This window comes from Hyperolius riggenbachi, chromosome 5 (assembly GCF_040937935.1).
Source record: "Hyperolius riggenbachi isolate aHypRig1 chromosome 5, aHypRig1.pri, whole genome shotgun sequence".
Taxonomy (NCBI): domain Eukaryota; kingdom Metazoa; phylum Chordata; class Amphibia; order Anura; family Hyperoliidae; genus Hyperolius; species Hyperolius riggenbachi.
In genome coordinates this window covers 401,447,333-401,474,745 of record NC_090650.1, presented here as the reverse complement: position 1 = coordinate 401,474,745, position 27,413 = coordinate 401,447,333, and the positions used below count along the sequence as shown (strand labels likewise).

Here is a 27,413-nt window from a genome sequence, read left to right as displayed (position 1 = left end):
ATAACCTAACCTCTCCCTATTGTCAAACAGAACGCTACCCTGTTGGTGCCTAACCCTAAGACACCCCTGTTAGTGCCTAACCGTAAGACCCCCTTGTTGGTGCTTAACCCTAAGACCCCCCTGTTGGTGCCTAACCCTAAGACCCCCCTGTTGGTGCCTAATCCTAAGTATTCCCCCCCCCCCCTCTCCCCCGCATGGTGCATATAATTGATTTTTGGATATGATTACATTTGTATGTGGTTAAAAATAAACTTTTTATATATAAGTTTAACCTATATATCATTTTGTTGAAATACAAAAAATTGTAACATAGTTGAGAATAGCGAAAGCTGCTAAAAAAGTAGAAATGTAAACTTTTTTTTTTTTCTGAGAAAGCATAGGGAACAGTTTTAAAAACAATTATACAGTTTTATAAACAATGATTTGTTAAATAATGGGTTAATGTAATCAATAAATTTGGCGTGGAAATGAAAGTTAAAGATAACAAGCGATATATTTGTTTTATATTTTCACGGCGTCCTTTTACAAACGATATAATTGTTTTTTTACCAAGGCTGCTCTCTTTTTATACACCTGCCGCCATTGGAGAAAAGATTTGATGTGAATGAGGTGCCCTTTTTATTAGACGCCATTATTACGTGCTACGACTTGCGCAGTTTATGCTTCCAATTGTGTGTGTTGCTGGCTGCGCAGACCTTTGTTTAAAGTGAGAGGCAATTGGTAAGAGTCTTTATTTTGTGATAAAATACATTTTATGTTACACAAAGCTACAGTATTTGATTTTTTATGATCAGAGATACAGACAGATTATACTGATTAATGATCGCAAGGCACACAGTATATATTGATACTCCTGAGTTACAGAGAGACATCTCATTCCATAAATGCCAATTTCATCCTCCCTGATGGTCTGACCGCTCTGCAAAACATGAAAACATACCCTTATTAGAATGACAGCAACAGAAGGTGAAAGCAACTCGTGATGAGCAGAAATTACCCTTATGCACAATAACACATTGTAATTCGCAATTACGCATCGTAATCGTAATGTGACACTTCATGGAAAATCATAATTTTTCACGTAACGTTCATGTAATTGTGTGCCGACTGTTAATAGCAAAGCCCCCATGCATGCTATTGCTACCAAAATTGCTACATATGTTAACCTCTTGTTGACTGCTCCATACAGCCGGATGACCTAATAGTTTTATACGGGGGGGGGGGGGGGGGGGTCTCCTGGGGCCAGCAAAACCTCTTGGTAAATGGTAAATGCGAGTGTATAAATATGTATATACTGTACATTTGTCATATGCCCAGGTTAAAATGCACTGCAAATTACTTTTTTATTATGATGCCGTCATTTACAGTATGTTGTAAAAATCTGACAGGTTTTGGACTAGTCCATCTCCTCATGGGGGTTTATCAGGATTTTTTTTTTTTTTTAATTTTAAAAAACACTTCTGAATGGCAGTTGCTGTCAGAATTGCTCCTTTAATACCTCCTTCATTGGCTCCTCCTCAACCTCCAACCCCCTTTCAGTTGGGGTCCCCCAAAGCTCTGTTCTTGATCCCCTGTTGTTCTCAATTTACACCGCCTCCATCGGAAAACTCATCTCCTCTCTGGGTTTCAACTATCACCTATATGCAGATGACACCCAGATTTACCTCCATACCACTGACCTCTTCAACACCACCATGGAGAAGGTATCCTCCTGCCTCTCGGCTATTTCATCCTGGATGTCTGCCAGGTTCCTGAAGTTGAACCTGGATAAGACTGAACTCCTAATCTTCCTACCCCGTGCTGTCCCCCCCCCCCCCCCCAGACCTCTATGTCACTGTCAATGGCACAAGCATTCGTCCAACCACACAAGCCCGCTGCCTGAGTGTCACCCTGGACTCAGCCCTCTCCTTTACCCAACACATCCAAACTGTAGCTAGGGCCTGCAATTTCCATTTACGCAACATCTCCAAGATCCAGCCATTCCTGACCCCAGACACTGCCAAGCTCCTTGTCCATACCCTCATCATCTCCCGTCTGGACTACTGCAACACCCCCTTACCTAATGTGTCCCCCACTACCCACTAGATTGTAAGCTCGCAAGGGCAGGGTCCTCCTCCTAATGTTTACTGTTTTTGTCACAATATTTGTGCTGCTTGGAACTCTGTTTTACAATTTGTTAGTATATCTATGTTCTCCTTGTCGTCTTATTGTGCTTTGTAAAGCTCTGCGGAATATGTTGGCGCTATATAAATAAAAAATAATAATAATAATAATAATAACAACTCCCTCCTGTCAGGCCTTCCTCAAAACCGCATCCCATCCCCCCCTACAATTCATCATGAACGCAGCAGCTAGACTAATCTACTCCTCCCACCGCTCTGTCTCCACGACACCCCTATGCAAATCCCTTCACTGGCTTCCAATTCGCTTCAGAATCAGCTTCAAGATCCTATGTTTGGCATACAAATCTATACACAAGTCCTGCCCAATCTACACCTCTGACCTGGTCAGCAGATATACACCTGGCCGCCCACTTCGCTCCTCCAACAACCTCCTCCTAACCACCCCACGCATCTCGCACTCCCATTCACGACTACAGGACTTCACTAGAGCTGCCCCCATCCTGTGGAACACTCTCCCACTGCCCATCAGGCTTGCCCCACCTTTAACACCTTCAAAAAAAGCACTCAAAACTCACTTCTTCAAGGAGGCCTACATCAACTCAACACAGCCCTAACTCTCTCTGTCAAGAACTTCTTGATGCACCCCTCCTTTCGTGTCACCATCACCAACCCCTCCCTCTAGATTGTAAGCCTTTGGCAGGGCCCTCCCCTTGTGTACCATACTTGACTGTGTGCACTTTACCCAGATTTATGGAACTTGTATTTTTACCACTACCACTCCAGTATATGACCTGGCATTGTATTACTATCTACATTGTGTTGAGTATCTTATTGCTTATTAACTGCATTGTTGTATCTATTGTCTACTACCTGTATTGTGCTGTCACCCCTGTTATCATTGTCTGTAATCCTGTTTATTGTACAGCGCTGCGCAATATGTTGGTGCTATATAAATCCAATAAATAACTAATAATAGTGTACAACAAATTAGGAAGGCAGACTGGCATTTTTGTGTATCTCTTTTCCAGGAAATGCTTTTGCACTGAATAAAGGAAATACTGAGCATCCCCCCATGAGGAGATGGACTAGTCCAAAACCTGTCAGATCTGTCAGGTTTTTACTACCTACTGTAAGCGACAGCAACATAGGAGAAAGGTCATTTTTAGTGCATTTTAGTATTTTTTTCCCCAAACTGGGAGTCTTATATCCAGAATATATCCAGAATATACAGTAACTAGTTGTATATATCCAGAATATACAGTAACTAGTTGTGCAGAGTGCGCATGGGATCACTCACTGCCTTGCTCCTCTCCCCCTCGCTCCAGTCCTGTTGATGCACACGCTCTCCTCTTCTCCTTTTGCAGCTGCGTGCCATGATCCCGTGCACTGCAGTCGCCTGCTGCTATACAGCTCCCGCCCTCAGTACTTCCTGGTCAGCTCCAACTTCCTGAATAGTGGTTTCCTGCATGACCCCAGCAGTGCACATACGCCGGGTCGTACAGGACGCACACGTGTGCTGCTGGGGTCATGCAGGGAAACACTTATCAGGAAGTAGGAGCTCATCATGAAGAACTGAGGAACAGTGATGTAAAGCAGCAGGTGGCCGCAGTGTACAGGATCTTGGCAGCTGCAGGAGGAGAAGAGAGTAGCCTGTGTGCATCTGCACGATTGGAGCGCGGGGGAGAGGAGAACAGCGGCAGGATGCGGCCGGTAAGAGCTTGCAGTGGTAGTGTAGTGTAGTGTTAGTATAATGTAGCGTAGTGCAGCTTAGCTGGTGGGGCAGCAGGAGGTAGTGTGTACTGCAATGTAGTGTTAGCTTAGCTGGTGGGCAGAAGAGGTTATTGTAGCTTAGTGTGGTGTAGTGTAGTGTAGCCTAGCTGGCAGGGCCGGATTTGCACTTTCCAGCGCCCAAGGCACATTGTCACCAACACACACACACACACACACACACACACACACACACACACACACACACACACACACACACACACACACAATTCTGTCCAACACCCTAACAATCACTCGATTGAATGGGCACTCCTCTGTTTTTTTTGCTCTGCCCCCATTCAAGAAAGAGGCAAGGCATGCTCAGCTCTGTCTACTCCCTGTAAATGTGCGCTCCAGCCTGGATGCACAGCAGCCAATAGTGTTCTGGGCTTGCATACTTCAGAAATAATGCTCATGCATGAGCAGCACTTGTCAAGTATACATACCCATAACACTCCTCGCCTCGGCTGTACATCAGTACAAGAGCGCAAAATTACAAGGAGCGCGAGTAGACAGAACATGCACTGCTTCTTTTTCCTCTGTGTGACTGGCTGCAGTCAGAGCAACAAGAGAAGGAGAGAAGCCCATCCAATAGAGAGAACAGGTCAGTAGAAGGATCCCAAAATACACACGCTGGCATCAGCGCCACTGCAACCCACACATTTTTTGCAGCCCCTGTTAAGCTATTTAAGCAAGAATATGTGTACAAATATTTTGTTGCCTATATCAGTCTCTTGTCATACACCCCACAGTGTCATTTTTTAACTGAATTTAATTGCAGTGTTGCTTGTGATTTTTCGCCAAAGTCATTTTTGCATCAAAATTGTTTTGGTTTTTTTTTATTTCGAGAAAATTTTCATGAAAATAGCTTGTATTTTCGAGTTTAAAAATGCAAAAAAAAAAAAGATATTAAAAAAAACAATATTTTCTACAGCGAAAATGCAAAAAATGAATATTTTTATATTTTTACCGTGAAAATTTGCAAAAAGAGCAAACATGAAAAAACTTATTTCCAATTGCATTTTTGCTCAACAATCAAATATAACATTATTTTCGAGAAAATGAATGCGAATATTGCCATTTTTGCTCATCACTGTTTAGTTGTGGCGGCATTTGATAAAGATTGATGTTATATTATCAGAGTAGTTGAGGCTATATTGATATTATTTCCAAAATGGATGTCTTTTTGCTTATGAAGGCCGAAAACATCGGCCACTTCAAATTAAAACATGAGATACAGAAACTATTAAAGACACTAACATTTTAAGTGCAGCAGGCCCAAAGTGTTTTACAGCATAAAAATAATGGAATCAGAACTCACCACTGATGCAGCAACTCCTATTGATCACCCATAAACAGGTTGATAGTCATCAGGGTGATGGCCAGCACCAACAGTGTCTGGAAGGGGCTGTATATGGCGACAGCTGAGTCAGGTCCTGGGTCGGGGATAGGGTTGGGATTGGTGTTAGGGCTGGTAGTTGTCGATGCTGGTACAGTTTTAGCGGCAAAATCCCTGCTTTGGACGTAGACGTTGTTCAGAACAAACTCCAGCTTGTATCCACTTCCTGTAATATGAACAAAGAGAAGGTTAGATTTTCATCATCTTACCTCTTGACAGAACATCCCTTATGGTCTGGAAGGATTACTCAAAGCAAGACAGGAACCATATTAACTCCACAGCTGAGTGTCTGACCTGTTTATAAAGCATTAAAAAATCCAAGCTGACCCTTGGCCAAGAAAAGTTAACCTGTCTCCAACTGTGACTCAAGCCTCTGTTGGGAATTGTGTCCACCCTTTTCTGCCTCCTAAGCTGTTCCCACTGGACAACTTTCACCAGCACTAATCATGTGATACTGGTGGCAGGATTACTGGATTTTGGTCTTGCTGACCTATCGAAGCAGCTTAGTGAGGGAGCTATGGTTAGACACAGCAACTTATATCTCAAGCCTTAAAGGGAATCTGTACTGTGAAAATCTTACATAAATAAAAGTACCAGCCTGTTTGTAGTCTAGCCCCCTCTGTGACATTTTCGCTGCTCCTGCTGCTTTCTTGGTGATAAAATCACTGTTTTATTCAATGTTTTTGTAAACACTGAAGATGGCCGCCAAACAGGAAATACATCATCAGAGCAGGTGCTTGTTTGCAGAGGCTCTTCTCAAAAATGACTCCACTGCTGTAATATTTCTCCCACTTGTTGCCTTGGCTGCTTGTCTGAGCTCTGCACTGATCTCTCTGCACTCACAGCTGTTCACAAGGTCACAGACAGGCTGGCTGTGAGCAGAGACACTGGCTGTGACTCATACAAACAGCACACACACAGAGCCTGCAGGGGGTGAGGGGGAGGTGTGCATAACTTCTCCCTATCACAGCATTCCTCCCTGGGTCGACAAAGCTTGACAAAGAAAAGAAGATTAGATATATTACAGAATTTTTACACACAGATTTGGACAAGCACCATCCACTTGACTTCAATGTTAGGCTAATGGTATTCAATAAACTAAAACCAATAGTGTGCAGAAAGGCCACAAAACATGATGATTACACACAAAAGCAAAGTATGGCCCTACAAAAACCGCACCACAAAGGTTTATAGAAATATTAATAAGCCTTTATTTATCCATATCAAAAGTATTAAAAAACCATAACCTTAAAAACAATGGCACAATGTAGTATTATACATGTAAATGTATAACCAGTATGACCCTCATAATGAACTGTAAGAATACAATCACAAGATAAATGACATAAGAGTATAGCAATCTCAATCCACCGTCAGTAGTGGGAGTGAATAGGTGATAACTGGAAATGACTGTGCACGAGAGGAAGGCAGAGTGGCCATGTGTGAGGCCACCCTGCACAAAGACCGTTGGGATGTGGGAAGTGAAACGGGGCCCGTGTATGGACCTGTGTGGAAAATACACTCAAGACTGTTGAGGGGAGCAGTGTAAGCCTGGAAACGTGTGCCAGATGGAATGTACTGGCAACATGTGCCAGGTAGAAAGGCAACCCGGAAGAAGCCGCATATAGCGGCGAATCGCGACGGCTACAGGCACGCACGCCCTCTTCTCTCTCTCCACACCCGGTAAGTTGCTGGATCACGGGCACGCACGCCCTCTTTCCTCTTTCTACCTGGCACATGTTGCCAGTACATTCCATCTGGCACACGTTTCCAGGCTTACACCGCTCCCCTCACCAGTCTTGAGTGTATTTTCCACACAGGTCCATACACGGGCCCCGTTTCACTTCCCACATCCCAACGGTCTTTGTGCAGGGTGGCCTCACACATGGCCACTCTGCCTTCCTCTCGTGCACAGTCATTTCCAGTTATCACCTATTCACTCCCACTACTGACGGTGGATTGAGATTGCTATACTCTTATGTCATTTATCTTGTGATTGTATTCTTACAGTTCATTATGAGGGTCATACTGGTTATACATTTACATGTATAATACTACATTGTGCCATTGTTTTTAAGGTTATGGTTTTTTAATACTTTTGATATGGATAAATAAAGGCTTATTAATATTTCTATAAACCTTTGTTGTGCGGTTTTTGTAGGGCATTACTTTGCTTTTGTGTGTAGATATATTACAGAGACAGTGCAACTAGAAAAGGCTGCAGTAATCCAGAGCACATTATAACAGGTATATGAACTTATAGGATAGAAGAAATAAGGCTGAAAATTCTGTTACAGTGTCTCTATAATCTCAATCCATTAACAGCAGGTAAACTTTATCTACTTAGTTTGCCTGCCATGTATTATCACTTTGCTACACTTTAGGCCATTTACTAAAGTTGCAATGAGCCTCAATCCTTCGGTTTGAATCCCAGCCAGGGCACTATCTGCACAGAGTTTGTATGTTCTTCCTGTGTATATGTGGGTTTCCTCCCACAGCCCAAAAACATACAGACAAGTAAATTGGCTTGGCCCTAGACTACAATACATACACTACATGATACATACATAGACATAGGACTATGGTAGGGATTAGACTGTGAGCCAATCAGACATTTAAAGAGAAACTCCGACCAAGAATTAAACTTTATCCTAATCAGTAGCTGATACCCCATTTTACATGAGAAATCTATTCCTTTTCACAAACAGACCATCAGGGGGCGCTGTATGGCTGATATTGTGGTGAAACCCCTCCCACAAAGAAATTCTGAGTACATACTCTTGGCAGTTTCCTGTCTGTGAACCTTGTTGCATTGTGGGAAATAGCTGTTTACAGCTGTTTCCAACTGCCAAAAAAACATGCAGCAGCTACATCACCTACCAACAGTAAAAATGGCACCATGTAATAAATGTCATAATGTAAATCAGGGATTTAAAAGATTTTACAATGGGAAAACACTGACTAAATCATTTATACATAATTATTGTAAAAATGAAGCACTTTTTTTATTACATTATTTTCACTGGCGTTCCTCTTTAAGTGACAAGACAATATACTCTGTACATCGCTATAGAAGATATCGGCGCTATATAAATACTAAATAATAGTGTTTCCACGTTCCTCAATATTTGCTTTATACTATGTACAGAGCTACAGAAGATGTTGGCACTATGTAAATATCCCCTATCCCTGGCGTTGCCCCTGGAAGCTCACAATCATAGTCTGTGTGTTGAGCACTTGCTCTTACCTGGCAGCTTGAGGACGAGGTCCGTGTAGTTGGCCCAACAGCTGTCAAACAGAATTGTTGTGTTTCCTCCCAGCCCGTTGCTGATGACAGTGTTGTTAGAGTATTTCAGTGTAGCTGTCAGTGATAAGGCGCTGGTGCTCACCGACACACAATTTCCCTGTGAGTGAAAAGGTTTACACAGTTAAAAGAGAACTCTATAAGAAACAGAAAAAAAGTACAAAACTACAAAAAGGTTAACCACTTCACCACTAAGGTGAACCTTAGTTGTGGGAACCTATGTTCCCATTCACCAATCTCAGCTGTAACTGCGGGTCACGTACAAGCGCACACTGCATGCATAGAGAGGCAGAGACTATTATCTATTAGTTACCGTCAGTGAAAGCAGCTCTCAGTACCAAATCATTTTTTATTTTATTTTTTGCCTTTGGGAGTGTTACTCTTCCACAGTTTATAATTCTTCTGCACTTTGTCCGATATAGACAATCTTGTTATTGTTTTTTTCAGGACGGATAAGGCTATTTTCTAATGTCAAATGTCTAATCCCGCATATTACAAGAACAACAACAACAACAAAAGATACAAAAAAACTAAGCAACATTTTGAAAAAAATCACTTTGAAGCAACAAAAACATTTTAAAAGGGGAGTCAACATGTTTTTTTTCCTAAAACTATTTTTTTCAATGTCTCTTGAGTGTAGAGAGAGACACCAACTTTGTGTATTTATTTCCAATTTGGTATTATTGGATGTCACAGAAAAAATGTATGTGTAATTTGTTTATCAGTGTGGTTTACTGTATTCCAGCAAGGTACCAACAAGACAGAAGCTGTCACTTGCATGCCTGAAAATTAATTATTTGAGGCCCCTTTCACACTGGCATGTTTTCATTGCGTTGGGGTACGCATTTTTAATGCAGGGTGAGGTTAAAGCAATTAAAGTCTATGGGACATTTCAGATCGGTTGCGATGTGTCGTAAGCATCCGATCTGACGCTAGGTGAACTGCGCATTATGGGACAGCATCTGTGATAACACATGTTGACCAGAAGTCATGTAAGGCAGTGGTGCCACAGATATTTTAAACTGTTTTGCATCAGCCTTGCGGTGTGAATGCACGGACACCAATGTAATCTGCAACGGAAAAATTGCCTGCAATACGTATTTCCACCACAGGAAGTAAGCAGTAGAGAGCCTCACTTATGGGGCTTGATTCACTAAACCGTGATCATTGATATCACGGTCGCGCTAGCATTTGCGCGCATTGCAACGCACGTAAAATTTTTACACGTTTGCATGCAAAAATTCTTAATTGTGCACAAAAAATGTTACGCAGCGTTATATCGTGCGCAAAATGCTAGCATGACCGTGATATCAGTTATCGCGGTTTAGTGAATCATCCCCTGGTGTGTTTACTGCCAAGAATCACATTAACGCTCACTAACGAAGGTATCTCCAAATATTGCTTTTGGCGATGCAGTGCAATCATCCGACTGAATGCAACGAAAAAGTTGATTGCTGATGTTAAACCGGCTTCAGTCAGCAATATAAAAAAAAAAAAAACAGCCTGGTTATTAATATGTTTTGTACTGCACATACACATGTTTATCTCATCATGTCACATGTCACCTCGGGTACAATTTAAAGGACAACTGTAAAAAGAGTGATATGGAGGATGCAATATTTACTTCTTTTTAAGCAATGCCAGTTGCCTGGCTATGCTGCTGATTCTCTGCTTCTAATACGTTTAGCCACAGACCCTGAACAAGCATGCAGCAGATCAGGTGTTTCTGACACTATTGTCAGATATGACAAGATTAGCTGCATGCTTGTTTCTGGTGTTATGCAGACACCACTGCAGCCAAATAGATCAGCAGGGCTGCCAGACAACTGGTATTGTTTAACAGGAAATAAATATGGCAGCCTCCATATTCTGCTCACTACAGATGTCCTTTAAAAGTAGAGTTATTCCTTAGCAGCCATATCTGCTTTATAGCTCAGCTCATTCAGTGGCTGGACAAACTTTCATTTATTTCCTTTACAACCAGTAGTGACATGAGACTTACATTGGAATCTTGAGCCATAACACATGGCTGCTGGGACAGCCTCTCTCCTAGTAGTCCAGCTACTGGGTCTTGAATCACTTTCAGGATGGAGACGGTGGCCAGATAGCTACCGGTGGAAGACGCTGATGGATCTGTTCTGTTTACAGCCACTGATGCCGCCTGAAAGACACATTTCTTTGTTACTCTGGATTCTGGTTATCTCGGCTGCTGATCACTATATACCCTCTCTTCCCTCTACAGCAGTTCCCTGGTGCCTAATGACCCTCAACCAAGTCCTAGACAGTTCCTTGGTGTCTAGTGCTCCTTCCTGCCCTATACAGTTCCCTGGTGTCTAGTGGTCCTCCCTTCTCAATAAAGTTCCCTGGTATCTAGAGGCCCTCACCCTACCCTATACAGTTCCCTGGTGTCTAATGGCCCCCACCCTCCACTATACAGTTATCTGTCATCTAGAGACCCCCATCCTTCCAATATAGTTCCCTGGTGTCTTGTGCTTTCTCCCTACCTCTCCCATATGGTTTCCCTGGTGTTTTAGGGCTTCACCTCCAATAAAGCTAGCCTGGAGGTGTACAGTGGACTAAACATAATGCAAAGTGGAGAAACTACTTGAGGGTGAAATTTAATGGCTCTGAGGGCCAGACCTGTCCCACGGGCCGGAGTTCAGGGCAAATTAGTCTGTTCACTGTATCTTAGCTGGAGCAAACAAAAGCATCAAAGTCATTCCACTTGCCAGCAATCGAGGTGGTCCATTTGGTGGCTGTAGCATGCTGCGGCCACCAGCTGGACCACATCGCTCTCTGGTGAGTGGAATGGCTTTGATACCTTTGATTGCTCCAGCTTAGTTACATTGAACAGACTAATTTGCCCTGAAGAAGGGACTGTTGAGTCCCGAAACGTTGAGTTGTGTCTGTTTGAATAAAAGTTACAATTTGCGGATAAGTAAGCCTATGATGTAGTTAGCCAGTAGTGGGGTGACCAGTATTACCTGACTCCAGCCTGGGTCGCTTGGAGATGGGACAGGAGTGGACACGGACAATGACCCTACAGAGACATTCAGGTAATTGCTGAGGCTTCCATTGATTGCGGCCGATGCCAGACTCTGACTCATTGCCTGGAAATCCGAGAATGATAACGATCCTAAAGAAGAAAGATCATAAGCATTATGTTTCTAGTTTATTTGTGTGATGCTGTGAATAAGAGGAGACCACACATTGTGTTATCTGTATACTATAACTTCTGTAAGCTGTACATCAGCCTCCTTACAACTAGGACTGGTTCTAGTAACAATAGGCCCCTGGGGCAAAATTAACCTGACAGACAACCCCTGACCGGTATTAGGGGCTCTTTATTGCAGCCAAATTTCACCCCAGGGCCCCTGAGCTGGCAATCGCACCCCCTAACTCCCCCTTCTCTGTGACTGATCACAAGTGTAATTTGATCTCTCAGCTGTGCCAGCTGGCTGTCTAGGCAGAGCAGCTCATTTGTAAACACTTGATGTTAACCCTTTGGCTGGTTCCGTGAAAGCGGGAAGTAGACGCACTTATTTATTGCAGGATTTCTATCAGCTGCAACAAATAAATGTTTTTTCTGTAAAGGTTTTTATGCTGTTGCTTATCTTTTAGAGCAAAGAAGACATTCTGAGTTCAGGTCCACTTTAAAGAGAATCTGAAGTGATAAAAAAAATAAAACATATAGCGGTACTTACCTAATGAGTCTTTCCCCTTCCTCTCACAGTCCTTCTTTACAGTGCTGGTCCCCCGTTCAAAAATCCCGCTGCGAGAGGCTTCAGAAGTCTTCGAGAGCCTGAGTGCTCCCAAAAATGGGTGGCCCCCACACTGTGTACACACAAGTGCACGAGAGAGCATGCTCACGCATGTGCAGTGCCAAAGAGCCTGTCTTCGAGAGTACTTGAGCTCCCAAAGACTCCCGCAGCGGCAGAGAGCATTCTAGAATTCTCCTGCCCATCTGTCAGAGACTGCTACCAGGGGTGCTCGGATACCTCTTTTCAAAATCTGAATTGATCCGGATCCGGATACCCAGATATCCAGATCCGAATCGGATATCCGAATCCGAACTTTTTGTTATCCGAGTAAACTCAGATATCCAAACCCAATATCCGTCCGGATTCAGATATCCAGATAGAAAACCGGAAGTGACCTGAAAATGGCTTAAAATGCTTCCAAAAGTCTCTTCAAATTCTCTCTCTCTCTCTCTCTCTCTAGGCCTGACAGCCTTCGAAATGGATTTTTGCCATTGAAGGTGATTTTGGCTTCTGCTCGGATATCTGAACTAATTATCCACCCAGATTTCAGATTTCTGATGGGAAATCCTAGTTTGTCGGATAGTGCTATTCAAATTTTAACAAATATCTGAATTGCTATTCAAAGTTCGGATAGTGGAAAAAGTTTGTATTATCTGGGTAGTTCGGATTTCTGGAATCCGGATGAGCACCACTGACTGTCAGCCAGCACTGGAATGGGGACCGTAAGAGGAATGGGAAAGCTCTATAAGTCCCAGAGCCTAACCTCTCCTTAGGTAAGTATCACTTCAGAAGGTCAGACTTTACTTTGCCATTCGGTGCATGTTACTTTGCCATTCAGTGCATGTCGAGCAAGGAATAGCTACTTTCTAGGCAACAATACAAGTCACTGTGACACACAAGGGAATGGAAGAAGCGACGTTTGTGCCATAAAAGGTAGGTTCAAACATCATCCTCAGATTCTGCAATTATTTATACAATTTTTAATTCAAAAAATAAATCTACCTTTGGCAAGATCATCTATCCTGTTGACCTTACTTATACCATAAATATACATGTGTATGAAAGTATTGAAACTCTTTGAACTTAATATTTTTAAAAGTGTATTTAGTGTGATTATTCATCAGTATGTATGAAGAAATATTTGGAGAACCATGGGCTGAGGGAATATCCTTGTGGGACACTAAGCTATGCAGGGAACAGCCCTTGTTACCTGTGGAGTTGGATGTTGTTGTTGTCGTCGTCGTTGTATTCTGCTGCTGCTGTTGTGCTCCGGGTGGATCAGAAATTTCCACAGACACACTCAATCCTCCAGTTGCTCTCTTCCTACGCCTTGATCCCTCTGCAATGATCTTAGTGATACGGATTTTATTAGCTGGAATCTTCAGGAAAACAGCCAGATTCCTCACAAGGCCGTCCCCGTAAAACTGGTCCACTGTCATTGCTGGGAGATTGAAGGCGATGACGATGAGGGGTGATGTGCGAACTTCCACTGGTGTGGATCCTCGCACCAGGATGTATAGCATGCCATAGTCATTATCAAAGAAATTTTCCCCATTAACGGAAGAGTTCAGCTGTGGCATGTATTGTCCTTAACAACAAATGAGAAAGGAGCTTGTAAAAACAGTTCCAGTACAAATAAACATTTTCTTCAGCATATTATGGGAGATCTGTTTATATTTATAGCTATAGTGATTTGGTCTGAGATTTCATGCTGCCTCTATTTTCAGTTACGTCATCATAAGTAATATGTGAAGAACAGGAGGGAAACTGAATTCAGAAGCAGAACTTTGGGCATTTTTAAACAATAATTAGATACTCATCTATACTTCTACAACCGATTCGTCCAGATGCTTCCTAGATCCTCCTTGAGTCCACCTCTACTCTCCAGGACGTTCTTCTTCTTCTTCTGGCCACACATCCACCAAGCGCATCCTGACTGGGAGGACAAATTCATTCTACTGGGCATGTGTGGACCTGGACCATAATCCTGCATGCCCACTTGGGATGGGCCTGTACACGGCAGGAGTGCGGCCATGGAAAGCATATTTGACAAGCTTTTGGCGCATATATTTTGAGGGATCCAGCTGGGGCATAACTATGAATCAATAGGCCCCCAGAAAAACTCTGATGAGGGCAGCTAATGTTCATACCCTTTCCCTTTCTAACCCCTTGTGACCCTCACGCCTGGGGGGGTCCATCTCGCAAGGGCCATAAAACAAGTGTGGACAACGTAATCTTCACACCCATAACAAGTTTAGCCACAAAACACCTGGGGTCATATGCAATTCACTTTTTCTCCTGAGTTTTCTCCTAGGAGGTAATTTTTCATCTTCGATGTGAAATAACTTTTTAGCAGTTTGCCATGAAAAAAGTACCAAAAATAAGGTGAAAAGGTACTGCCCAAATTATTTCGAGCATTTGTTTGCTTGCTGGTGGTGAAAAAGACATTTTATTTACAAGTTGTAAAAATATCACCTGGGAGAAAATTCAGGTGAAAAAGTGAATTGCATGTGGGCCATGATATGAAGGATAGACCTTTATATCTGAGGAAGTTAAAGGACAACTGAAGTGAGAGATATATGGAGGCTGCCATGCTTATTTCCTTTTAAGCAATACCAGTTGCCTGGCAGCCCTGCTGATCCTCTGCCTCTAATACTATTAGCCATAGCCCCTGAACAAGCATGCAGCAGATCAGGTGTTTCAGACTTTAAAGTCAGATCTGACAAGACTAGCTGCATGCTTGTTTCTGGTGTTATTCAGATACTTCTGCAGAGAAATAGACCAGCAGGGCTGCCAGGCAACTGGTATTGATTAAAAGGAAATCAATATGGCAGACTCCGTATACCTCTTACTTCAGTTCCCCTTTAAAGAGAACCTGTACTGAGTAAAATTATTTAAAATAAACCCATGAGGTATCTTCAAATGAACATTACATAGTTACCTTGCCATCAGTTCCTCTCAGAAGCTCACCATTTTCTTCTGACGACGATCCCTTCCAGTTCTGACAACATTTTGTCAGAACTGAAATATATCAGTTGCTGTCAGTTATATATCAGTTGCTGTCAGGTATAGCTGAGTGGACAACTGATTTGCCCAGCAATGTCCATGTTTCCCTATGGCTCAAATGGGCGATGTTACAGTTTAACCTGCCTGGCGTTCTATTAAGATCGCCAGGCTGGCGACCGGAAGGTTTTTTTTTAATAAAAAAAAAAACTATTACATGCAGCCAACTGAATGTTGGCTGCATGAAAGCCCACTAGAGGGCGCTCCTAATCCGTACTTCTGATCGCCTCCGGCGATCAGAAGTAACAAGAAGGGCCGCGATGAGCGGCCCTTCTTGCTTTGCTTTCCTCGTTGCCATGGCAATGAGCGGAGTGACGTCATGGACATCAGCCGACGTCCTGATGTCAGCCGCCTCCGATCCAGCCCTTAGCGCTGGCTGGAACTGTTTGGTCAGGCTGCGCTGGGCTCGGGCGGCTGGAGGGACCCTCTTTCGCCGCTGCACGTGGCGCATCGCCGCGCTGCGGCGCCGATCAGGTAGCACACACGGCTGGCAAAGTGCCGGCTGCGTGTGCTCCTTTTTATTTCGTAAAAATCGGCCCAGCAGGGCCTGAGCGGCACCCTCCGGCATCTCTGGACGAGCTCAGCTCGTCCAGAACGCTCAGGAGGTTAACAGTGTACTGACCAGAAAGCTGTTATGGTGTAATGGCTATTTTCAAAATGGAGGACGGAGAATTCTATTAATCACAGTGGACAAACAGGACGCAGGAGAGGAAAAATAGTTTGAGGAGTAGACTACACAGGAGGTAAGTATGACTTGTGTATGTTTATTTTGACTTTTCAGTTTTCAGTTCAGGTTTTCTTTACGTAGTAGTTGGGGACCTTTTACAGCTCTGGACCCCCGTACAGTGGCAGAGGCTGCTCCCCTGGGACCCAGTGCTAGAACGGTAGGCTGCAGGAGGATGGGGGAAGCTTCTGAGTTATCCAGAGGCTTCCTACTACTGAGGTAAGTATCTCATTTTAAAAATTCACTTCAGATATGCCTTAAAACCTGTCACATGTACACCTGGCTAGTTTTGATGTTATTCCATTTCCATATAGACAAATCTTGAACTATTGAATTTTTAATCTGTTCCCCGCATTTAGTTGTGTTTTTCTCAGACACAGGCCCTTGTTCAATTCACTTTTTATCCTATGTTTTCACACCTTATCAATAAAATGCCTTTTCATCTTAATAATGAATAAATAATTCTTCCGAGTGCTAAAAAGTTATTTAAAGTGAGTTGAAGCCATTAAAAAAAAAGAAAAAGAAAAACCAGATACTCACCTAATGAGAGGAAATGCTTTGGGTCCTTCCCAGTCCCTGGGAGCCTTCCCAGTTCTCTCACAGTGCCTGCATTCCAGCACTGGCTCCCCCGTTACCAATGGGTTGGAGACAGCTCTCTGCTGCTGCGGGAGGCTTTGTCAGTCTTTGGGAGCCTGAGTGCCCCCAAAGATGGGCCGCTCCATACTGCACATGCACGAAAGTGAGAGAATGCATGCTCCTGTATGCGCAGTACGGAGCTGCCTGTCTGCTGAAGACTGCTGAAGCCTCGCGCAGCAGGGGATTTCAATGGGGGATCCCAACGCTGGAACGCTGGGCCTATAGAAGGAACAGGGAGGCTCTATGAGTCTACATGACCCAAAAACCTTCTCTTTTCTTAGGTATCTTTTTTTTTTTTTAACAGAATAAAAAATTATCTCCAGGGAGAAAAAGTGAATTGAATAAGTGCCACAGAGGTTTACAACCAGTGAGAGCAGACTGCAGAGAAATTTTCATGCAAAACCTTAGCTTCTTTCAGCAAGAAAAAGAAACAAGGAACAGAGACTAGATCTAGGTAGGAATGGAACGATACATACATGTTTATGTGATATGGCAACGATGACTTATTGATGCACTTTTACATTTGCGACCAGCATTGGTGATAACTTGTGGTCAGGCCCGGATTTACCTCACAGGAGCCTATAGGCACAGATGTCCTGGCACCTTAGACCTCGCCTTCCATGAACCTACGAACCCGCGCGGAACCGCACCACAAGTGCGCTGGCTAGCCCAGCTGTCACTTCTCCCTTAGTCCCCTTGCTCACTATAAGTAGCTACAAGTGACCCTTAGTTTTAGGTAGCTAGAGGTCCCCTCAGTGTTAAGTTTCTCCCCACTGAAGGAATATCTTGTCACTGGAATGCCGAGAGCTGGGCGAGTAAACTCTCATTTACACTCTCATCAGGAGTCTGCATAGGGAGGTAGAGTGGGAGGCGCTTGAGGAGGAGAGTAAGCTGCCTTTCTATCATCAGGCACCTGTAGGCACGTGCCTATAGTGTCTTATGGTAAATCCAGCCTGGTTTGTGTTGACTTACCTTGGTATGACGGGGCCAAAAAAGTGAAATCTGATCCCTTCCAGTTTATGTTTTTGGGGTCTACATAACTATTGTTCACGTAAACATCCAGACGCTGAGGATTGGAATAGTAGATCCCAACAAGAACAGCCTAGAAGAAAGGACAGTGGCATGAGCAGTTTGGTCTGGCACACCAAACACAGGTCAGTTGTAGGAGTAGACTCAAACTGAACGTTTTTACTATACGCTGCTAGTGAGAGAATTATCTGACCAAAGTAGGAATCACCTACTTGCAGGATTTGTACCAGCTGTAACAAAAAAATGTTTTTAAAGTACCTGAGATGAGAAATATATAGAAAATATACAGTACATACCTGGGGCTTCCTCCAGCCCCCTCCAGGCTTATTGCTCCCTTGCTGTCCTCCTCTGCCACCTGGTTCATCCAGAGATGGCCCTGGAAAATCTTCCAGTTGGGGCCAGTCAGTACAGACGTAGTCCGGCCACGCACACTCCCTTGACACTGCGCATGTGGCAATGAGAGCCACAGATGGCCCTGGGCCGGAGGACTTTCCGGGGTCAACTGCAGAAGAACCAGGAGGCGGAGGAGGACGGTGAGTAAGCGATAAGCCTGGAGAAAGCCTCAGGTATGTATATATTTTTTTTCGGCTCCATCTCAGGTTTCCTTTTAAGGTTATTATGCTTGTTTTAGAGAGAGAGGAAGTTCTGAGTTCAGGTCCGCTTTAGAGCCCTTTTCCACTAGCAGTCGCTAGCGTTCATGCTGAACGCTAGCGATTGCTGAATCGCAAAAGGTAAAAAATTACCGGCGATTTCCCGACATTTGCGGCCGCGATTTTGCTATGCTATGCACTGCATAGCAAAATCGCGCCAAATATCGCTCCGCGCCGCGATCGCGTTTCAGGCAAAAACGAATGGAAATACCCTACCGCGATTCCTATGTTATTTAGCAAACCCTAGCGATTGTAAAATCGCTAGCGGTTTGCGATTTTGCAATTCCGCTAGCGCAAACACGCTAGTGGAAAAGGGCCCTTAAAGTATGAGTTGAGTCTCCCGTGGAATATTTTGCTGGTCACAACAGAGGTTCTAAAGGCCAAGCATACATTGTGTGTCTCTAGATGACCTCATTCATCAGGTAGGCAGCTGCATATAGGCACTACATTTGAAGCTCTCAGCTCAGGGCCTGTTGCAACTCTATTTCAAGAGGTAACATTTGGATATGCCTGCTGGGCCATATAAGCCGACCCGTGTATAAGCCGAGGTACCCACTTTTCCCTTAGAATCCAGGAAAAAGTGATTGACTTGTGTATAAGCCCCCCCCCCCACAATATAACCCCCTCCACAGTAGCCAGATGTTCTCCCAGTACAAGTCAGTCCCTCACCCTATATCCAGATGTGTGCCAGGATCATACAGCTGTGTCTTAAGAAGCCACTAGATGGTGTCATAAATATGAGACACAGCTATTGCTACACAGGAAGAATCCCCAATCATTGCATTGCTGACACGTTGCATGCATGCTCCGCTCCACAAGCCAGAGGACACAGGTTGTCTTGAGAAGCACACTCTGCACACCATGTTGCAGGGGATGGGGGTTAATGGACACAGCAGGGTGAGCTGGTAAGAGCAGGATCGCTAGTGCACAATCCTTACACTCCTCTGCCATTAAAGAGACTCTGTAACAAAAAAAATCCCCTGGGGGTACTCACCTCGGTAGGGGGAAGCCTCAGGGTCCCAATGAGGCTTCCCCCTCCACTGTAGGCTGTCAATCCAGCGCTGGCTCCCCCGAAGTCTCTTGCATTCCACGCTAGACAAGCCTGACAAGGCTTGCTATATTTACCTTCCCTGGCTCCAGCGGGGGCGCTGTTGCGGCTCTCTGCACGGAGATAGGCAAAAATAGCCGATCTCTGTTGGGTCTGCTCTACTACGCAGGCACAGGAGACGTGCGCCTGCGCAGTAGGTTGGGCCGACAGCGATCGGCTATTTCTGCCTATCTCCGAGCAGAGAGCCGATACTGCGCCTGCGCTGGAGCCGGGAAGGTAAATATTTACATCCCCGCTGTTCAGAGGGTCAGAGCGAGACTGGGACACAGGAGGATAGGATCCGGAGGCTTCCCCCTACCGAGGTGAGTACCCCCCAGGGGAACTTTTTGTTGTTACAGGTTTTCTTTAACAAAACCTGCTCCACCATCTGTTTTGCTCCATTGACTTTAATTTTCAGCACATTTTTTCTGCTGAAAAATTAGGCTTATACACGGGTATATACAGTATTTGATCTAAAATGTTGCTCTTCAGTTCAATATTCATCTAATCAGCAAGGAAGAATTGTGTTTTACAAAAGAAAACAGAGTTTAAGGCCTTCTCCCCAGCTTTGTACACAATCCCCTTACTGGTATAAAAACTCACTTTGGTGTTATCAATGTTGAGAAGTTTGAGGCGGAGGCTTTGAGGGCTGGTGCTTGTGAAATAGATGTCGTAGGACTTGTTAGTGGCCAACACAGAGTGAAATAAGGAGACCCTCTTTTGACAGGTGTATCCGTTACACCAGCCGTGATCCTGTGGTCCTGTGAGAAAAGAGGAACACCAGACAGAATGGCGGTTAGAAGGAGGTACAAAGAGAGCTTACTGCATGGTGTTGATCAACGCAACACATGAACACTTGAATAGAGGGAAGGAGAAACCAAGGGCCTGATTCACAAAGCGGTGCAAACTGATTGCACGCCAGTGAAAAGCCCTTTATCACGCCTAAACTCAGTTTAGGCATGATAAGAAGAAACTCGCACGAATTTTCCGCGCGCAAAGTTTTGCGTGCGCAACCGCGCAGCGCCCCCACTTCGCGTGCAGCGTCCATTAAGCCCTATGGGACTTTGCACGTGCGCGGTTGCGCGCGCAAAACTTTGCGCGCGGGAGCTTCGCGCGAAGAGCAGCACAAATCGGTGATAACTAGGTGGTGCAAAGGTTATCACGCCTAAAGTCTTTTAGGCGTGATAACTGAGTTATCACCGCTTTGTGAATCAGGCCCCAAGAGTACAAAGAGTGGAGATATTTCCAAATCAAAGTATCTATCTGTACTATGAACAGGGCCGGATTTGTCACCGGCCGCCCCCTTCAGTATAGGTAGCAAGATGACTCCTCCCCCTTCCCTCTAGCATAGGTAGCCTTATGACCCCACCCCTTCCCTCTAGTATATGTAGCTAGATGACTCCTCCCCCCTTTCCCTCCAGTATAGGTAGCCAGATGACTCCCTTAATCCCTCTTTTTCCCACTCCCCCCTTTCAGTATAGGTAGCCAGCTCACCTTCACATCGCAGCAGCCATCAGTGTCACGCATTTCTCTGCTCGTCTCCAGTGCAAAAGCTTCCTCTTCCCTTCCATCTCCAGTGCTGCCCAAGTCCACAGCCACCGGCCCCAATGCAAATGTGCACATAGAGCAAGGTGGCTGCTGCACAGGCGGCTGGCAGCAGAGTACCTGGCATTGCAGCAGTTGCAAACCTGAAAATGCTGCACCAGTTAGCCTGCTGCTTTGGTGCCCCTGCTAGTGTGGTGCCCTAGGCCATGGCCTAGGAGGCCTTGTCCTAAATCCGGCCCTGACTATGAATTGTTATGCCTATATGATTTATGTTTCTAGACTCCATGAGGTCATTTCACAAAATGTTGGTAAATGGACAGGTAGCATGTTGCAATTTTACTGATACTTATGCAATGCATATAATTTAAATCGCAAATAGCACCTCCTGTATTACCTAGATAATACTGTACATGCATTGCTAGCAATTTACTTATGTATTTATTGCATTTATAAAGCGCCAACATATTATGCAGCGCTGTACATTAGTTAAGGTTACAGACAATATTTAGGGGTGACATACAGCAATAAGACAATACAGGAATACATGCAAAACAGATCACGCAGCACAGTATGAGTACAAGGTAATGCTTAGTCAGTCACAAGATGGAAGCATGAGGATTAGGCAAGTTAGGTGCACTCAGATGCATAGCATGGGTTCACAGTAATGGAGGTGCATGATCAGGTAGGACACAAAAGGAGGAGGACCCTGCCCAAAGGCTTACAATCTTGAGGGAGAGGTGGGGACACAAAAGGTAGTGGACCAGAGTTCAGCTGCGGGTTTAAATCACTAGTGAGGGGAGTAGGCCAGAGTAGCAATACGTGCATTATGCTACTTACCTAACAAACATTGCTAGTATAATGTGTTTTATGCTGTTTGCATTGCTAGCAACACGTGTGTTATCTAGCCAATGTGAGTTGTGCTATTTGCGTAACGTGCATTACGTACCTTGCGTACCTGCCTACAGCAACTTCACTGACATTTAGTGGATTGAATGCCAAACGTTATCAATAACAGTTAATACACATGAACTTAGATGTTTTCAATTCTAATAGCCAAAGAAAAACGTTTGGCTGAAGTTAAACTTTGAAGCCTTACCAAAAATTGGTGTACTACCCACCATTAATGAGATCTACATAGCCATCCCCTTTAGCCAGAACGGCCACAGGGGAGAGACGCCTGGTCTCCGTATCGCTGTCCAGACTTTCAATAACCAGCATCTCGTAGTTCAGACCAAAACATTTGTAGGCTTCCCAGGAAGACATGTAGACACAGGAGCTGTCCCTGATGATTCCTGCATGGCAAACAAGCAGAAACAAAGGTGTTATACGAGACAGGGGATCGCCATCTGAACATAAACACAACTTTAGTTTGAGCCTGAATCAAGTAAAATAATTTATAATATAAACACATGATGTACCTTCAAATGAATATTACATACAGGGGCGTAACTAAGAGCCCCCGGGCCCCCCTGCAGAAATTCTGAGCGGGCCCCCCTCCCCCCGGGGCCCGCTCGTGGCCGTTTTAGGGGGCTGGAGGAGTGGCAGCATGAGGGGAAAGCTATGGCCACGATCGGCGAGGAGGGGGGAAGGTCCCCCTCCTCCCTCATCTCAGGCTCTCCCATCTGCGCTTCCCCTCCAGCTTCAATAGCTATATAAGTGCAGCGGAGCGGCGGGCAGCGGCAGGCAAACATACCTTCCGTGCGTCCGGACGCTTCTCGCTCTAGTGACTGACGCGACTTCCTGTTTTATACAGAAAGTCGCGTCAGTCACTAGAGCGAGAAGTGTCCGCGCTGGAACGTACGGAAGGTATGTTTGCCTGCCGCTGCCCGCCGCTCCGCTGCACATACATAGCTATTGAAGCTGGAGGGGAGCGCAGAGGGAAAAGCCCGAGGTGAGGGATGGGGGGACCTTCCCCCCTCCCCGCCGAGTGTGGCCATAGCTTTCCCCTCATGCTGCCACTCCTCCAGCCCCCTAAAACGGCCACAAGCGAGCCCCCCTGCAGGCGCATTAACTGAATCCCCTATTGTTACGCCCATGATTACATACTTACCTCACCGTCAGTTCCTCATCATTTTCTTCTTACAATGATTCCTTACAGTTCTGACAAGATTTTGTCAGAACTGAAATATATCAGTTGATGTCAGTTATACTGTATATCAGTTGCTGTCAGTTAAAACTAAAAGGACAACTGATGTGCAAGATAATGTCCATATTTCCCTATGGCTGAAATGGGTCATATTACAGTTAAACAGTGTGCTGACCCAAAAGCTGTTACACAGTCACTGGCATTTTTAAAATGGAAGACGTAGTCTCGAAGGTATCTTTGACTAACTTCAATTGGGGGGGGGGTGCAACATGGGCACTGGGAGAGGACCAGGAAGGCTCTATGGGATCTTTTTTTATCAACTTCATTTCAGATTTACTTTAAGGTATCCCCACTAGGGATACTGAGGAATTATTGGGGATGCTTTTTTAAATCTGGCCCACCATGACAGCAATCACGTGACTAGTTTTCTCAGCCTGATGGGTGATTATCATCACACATACTAACTATCAGGCATATGCAATATTACCTTTGTTAGGAGCCACTTCCGATACGGGTATTCGGCTTCCATTCAGGCGGGTCAGCATCACCTTTGGAATCCGGTAATCCCCCAGCCCATCCGCCGGGTTTCCATTCCACTGATATTCTGACTGCGGCACTACAGCCCCGACCTGCCCCAGGAAAGACCCATCGAGATCTTTCAGGAGGGACTTCTTCTTTGCATCACAGTCCATGTCTACGCAGTCCGAGGGGTTGGCTTTGCTGTATTCAAAGAAACCAAAAAAAAGAAATCAATGGAGTTGAGAAACATTCAAGAAAACATTTATATGGTGTGGTGTCAGTATTGTGCAGAACAGAAGATGAGGAAGGGACACAAGTATGTCTCCTCCAATGAGATATGTCTTTCAATTCCTGGCACCAGTCAGTGAAACCACAGGTAGTTTGAAGAAATCTCTTTAGAAGGTACACAATTATCTATACAACTGAGTGTAGTGACAGCTGGTCTGTGCAGTAATGTTTAGTATTATTGGTGCCCTGTCATGGAAATATTATTATTGCTAATATCTTTTACAAATCGTATTGTAAACCAAAAGAAGTGAGCTTCCTTGGCAAGGAACTGTAAAGAAAGAAGGGTACAGGACCCAGGACTGATCCCTGAGGAACACCATCAAAGGGGAGAGGGAAATACAGAAGGGGGAGGGGATTTTTCTATCACTTCACATCACATGTCACAGTACAGCAAAAAAAATAGGTAGATGAGGTATTCAATAGATTCAAGGTACGTGCCAGCACTAGTGATTCTTCCATGCAAAGCCCAAATACAGCCAATGATTTACATTATTTGCTTGTTTTTGTTTGAGTAGGGACACCTTAGATCTTCTACTATGTTCTTACTGTTTTCTGTGGCCCTGATGGGGTGTATCATTTACTTCCTGTACCTGTGATACTACAGGCTTTTATATGGCACCCCAGGGTGTCACCAGTCTTTACACCTATTAGAAATAGTACCGTTCTTCTCATCCAAATATAAAGCGTGGAAAAATCCCAGCATACACAAACAGCAGTAACAAAGAAACACACAAAAATGTTCAGAACAATTTCCACCCTATTTAATGAATCCAAAACTAAAAGGAAAGTGTCCTTCAGTATCATACTCTAGGCAGGTGCATCATTTTCAAGCACCTGACGGGTATTTGGTAAAATAAAAAACTTGCAAAGTTAACAGTCATCAAGCTATATCAATGATTTCAGAACTAGGACTTAGTCTATTGTAATATGGTCAAAGTAAAACACTTTAAAATCGTCATCTTCCTCAAAGGTAGTGCCAAATGTGGTCACTTGAGAAAAAATGATATAATATTTGTGTTTCAGGAAACGAGAAGCCAGTATCAGCAGGAAATATATGATCTGTAATGTTTATCCAGTTAGTCCCGGTTCCTATTTGGGTTTTCAACCAAATGAATCCGGTGAGCGGATCCGGTCTCCGCTTCACCGGATCCAGATGGCTCGTCCGTGGCCCTGTTCACATTAGTGAAAACGGATCTGATCAACGAATGATCGGATCTGTTCTCACTCATCAATACATGCCTTATCTTCATAGGCAGCCGGCAGTAGAGGCTTCCTCTTCTTCCGATGTGACTACACAGCGCGTCATGTGACTAGTCACATGGCGCGTCATGTAGTCACATGACGCGGAAGAAGACGGAAGCCTCTACCGCCGGCTGCCTATGAAGATAAGGTATGTATTAAGTCTCCCTAGCCCACCCGCCCGTCGCTCAGGATCGCGTCGGCCCATGCCCCTATCCCCCGTGGAACGGTCTGTTTCTTCACTAGTGTGAAGAAACATTCCGATTCCCATTGCCCCCAATGCTGCAGTATTTTTTGTCCGGATCCTTTCTGCTAGGCAGAACGGTCCGAAAAATTAAGGCCTGCGGCATTTTTTGGATCCAGGGGCCGGAACGTACGGAACGTATCCGTACCAACGGACGCATGTGAATGGATCCATAGGTTAACATTGGATCCATTCACATCCGTTCCGTTTGTACAGTATACGTACCAGAAAAAAACGCAAATGTGAACTGGGCCTTACTAGTAGTAGTTCTGGTAACATTTTTAGAGGTTCTGTAGACAATCTATAACACACCAAAAGGAAATAAGGAAATAACGGTATGTCAGTATGTACATTTTGAAAAAAAATCACTATGTTAATTTGCCGGAGAAAGCAACTAGTGGAATATTGATACATTTAAGTTATTCCTTTACTTAATTCTGATAGGAAATATTGGTAATCTTTACCAATATTTTACTATGGCCAACCCTAACCTTACTCTCATACAAGCCCTACCCCTCAATGCCTTGCTCTAACTTACCCATCACGGGTGCGTATGCCCAAGAACCCCCTGATAAAATAGCGAGGGGGCGGGGTCCCCAGCTATACAAACTATTTACTTAGGAGCTTCCAGTGCCCAAATTAGCTGCTTTAATGTCAGTTACTCTGTGTGAATTATGACACTAATAAAGCCAATTTAATCAGAAATGGGAGAACTTACCTCACATCTGGTCGATGGATAAAGAGTTTCTGGTCCTCAGAACTGTCCACTATTGTTATCCTGGAGACCTCAATTGGGTGCTGCAAGTCCTCATTCTCCGGGCTGGTCATGAACATCACATTTTGTTCCCCAGAACATACATTTCTGAAGTTTACAAATATTGTATCTGGAAACAGAGTGAGATTTTGATGGTCTTCTTCTATCTAAAATAACCACTTTCTTTACAAAATCAACAAGAGACACAACCATATGTGTACATCCTGCCTTTAGGAGATTGGACACTGAGGAAAGCTGCTCCTCCTTTGTTGCCTGTATGGCTGAGGAGGTGCTTAATAAGGTAAATCTCCTCTAGGTATGATAGGTGTAGCAGTTTATTTTTTATTGTTTCCATTACTTTTCACAAACAAACAAACACAGAACACTTATATCACACTTTTCTCCTGGCGGACTCAAAGCGCCAGAGCTGCAGCCACTAGGACATGCTCTATAGGCAGTAGCAGTGTTAAGGTGCCCATACATGGTACAATTTTTAATTTTTTTTTGATTAGATAATTTAGTTTGATTATTCCGTTAGATCGAATATAACGATTTTTCCAGCATGTCCGATTAGATTTTTCTCGAAAAAACAGGATAATCGTTCAAATTTCTTGATAGAAAAAAAAAAATATTTTCAACTTTTATTCGATTCGATCATTTAGATCAAATAAACGGAAAAATCGAACATTTTTATTGTATCGTGTATGGGCACCATAAGGGAGACTGGCCCAAGGTCTCCTACTGAATACCTAAACTTACTGAACAGTAAGTGCTGGCTTACTGAACAGGCAGAGCCTAGATTCGTACTCCTGTGTCCGAGGCAGAGCCCTTACAGAGACTCTGAAGTGAGATTAAAACTCGCTTTTTACCATATATTTAACAGGGGCATGTTTGCCCCTGCTAAAACGCCGCTATCCCATGGCAAAATGAGGGGTCTTTACCCCCCAAATCCCCCGCTGCAAATTCCACGACCAACTTGGTCGTAGATTTTGCTCTTCCTGGGTGCAGAGCTAACGGCTGTAGCTCTGCCTCCATGCGCGTCTATTAGCGGCGGATCTCCGCCTCTCCCCCGCCCCTCTCAGTGAAGGAAGACTGAGAGGGACGGGGAGAGGCGGCGATCAGTGATGATAGACGCGCTGAGAGGCAGGGCTGCGGCCATAAGCCCTGCCTCAACAGGAAGCGATCCCCGGACACC

The 27,413-nt window shown here is 44.4% G+C and overlaps 1 protein-coding gene across 2 annotated transcripts in view; it reads right to left on the bottom strand.

The window, feature by feature from the left end:
• Nucleotides 1-766: 766 nt before the first annotated feature.
• LOC137519138 (fibrocystin-L-like) overlaps nt 767-27,413 on the bottom strand; it is a 249,410-nt gene continuing 222,763 nt past the window's right edge. For both annotated transcript variants that reach the window (XM_068237922.1, XM_068237921.1), the window contains 11 exons: nt 26,183-26,348; nt 23,662-23,894; nt 22,207-22,380; nt 20,147-20,304; nt 17,750-17,879; nt 13,565-13,942; nt 11,578-11,729; nt 10,596-10,754; nt 8,537-8,693; nt 5,212-5,455; nt 767-919 (listed from right to left, as the gene is read on the bottom strand). In XM_068237922.1, coding sequence (XP_068094023.1) covers nt 5,229-5,455; nt 8,537-8,693; nt 10,596-10,754; nt 11,578-11,729; nt 13,565-13,942; nt 17,750-17,879; nt 20,147-20,304; nt 22,207-22,380; nt 23,662-23,894; nt 26,183-26,348 — 1,934 coding nt within the window. In that variant the 3' untranslated portion in view covers nt 767-919; nt 5,212-5,228. The remainder of the gene's footprint in view (nt 920-5,211; nt 5,456-8,536; nt 8,694-10,595; nt 10,755-11,577; nt 11,730-13,564; nt 13,943-17,749; nt 17,880-20,146; nt 20,305-22,206; nt 22,381-23,661; nt 23,895-26,182; nt 26,349-27,413) is intronic.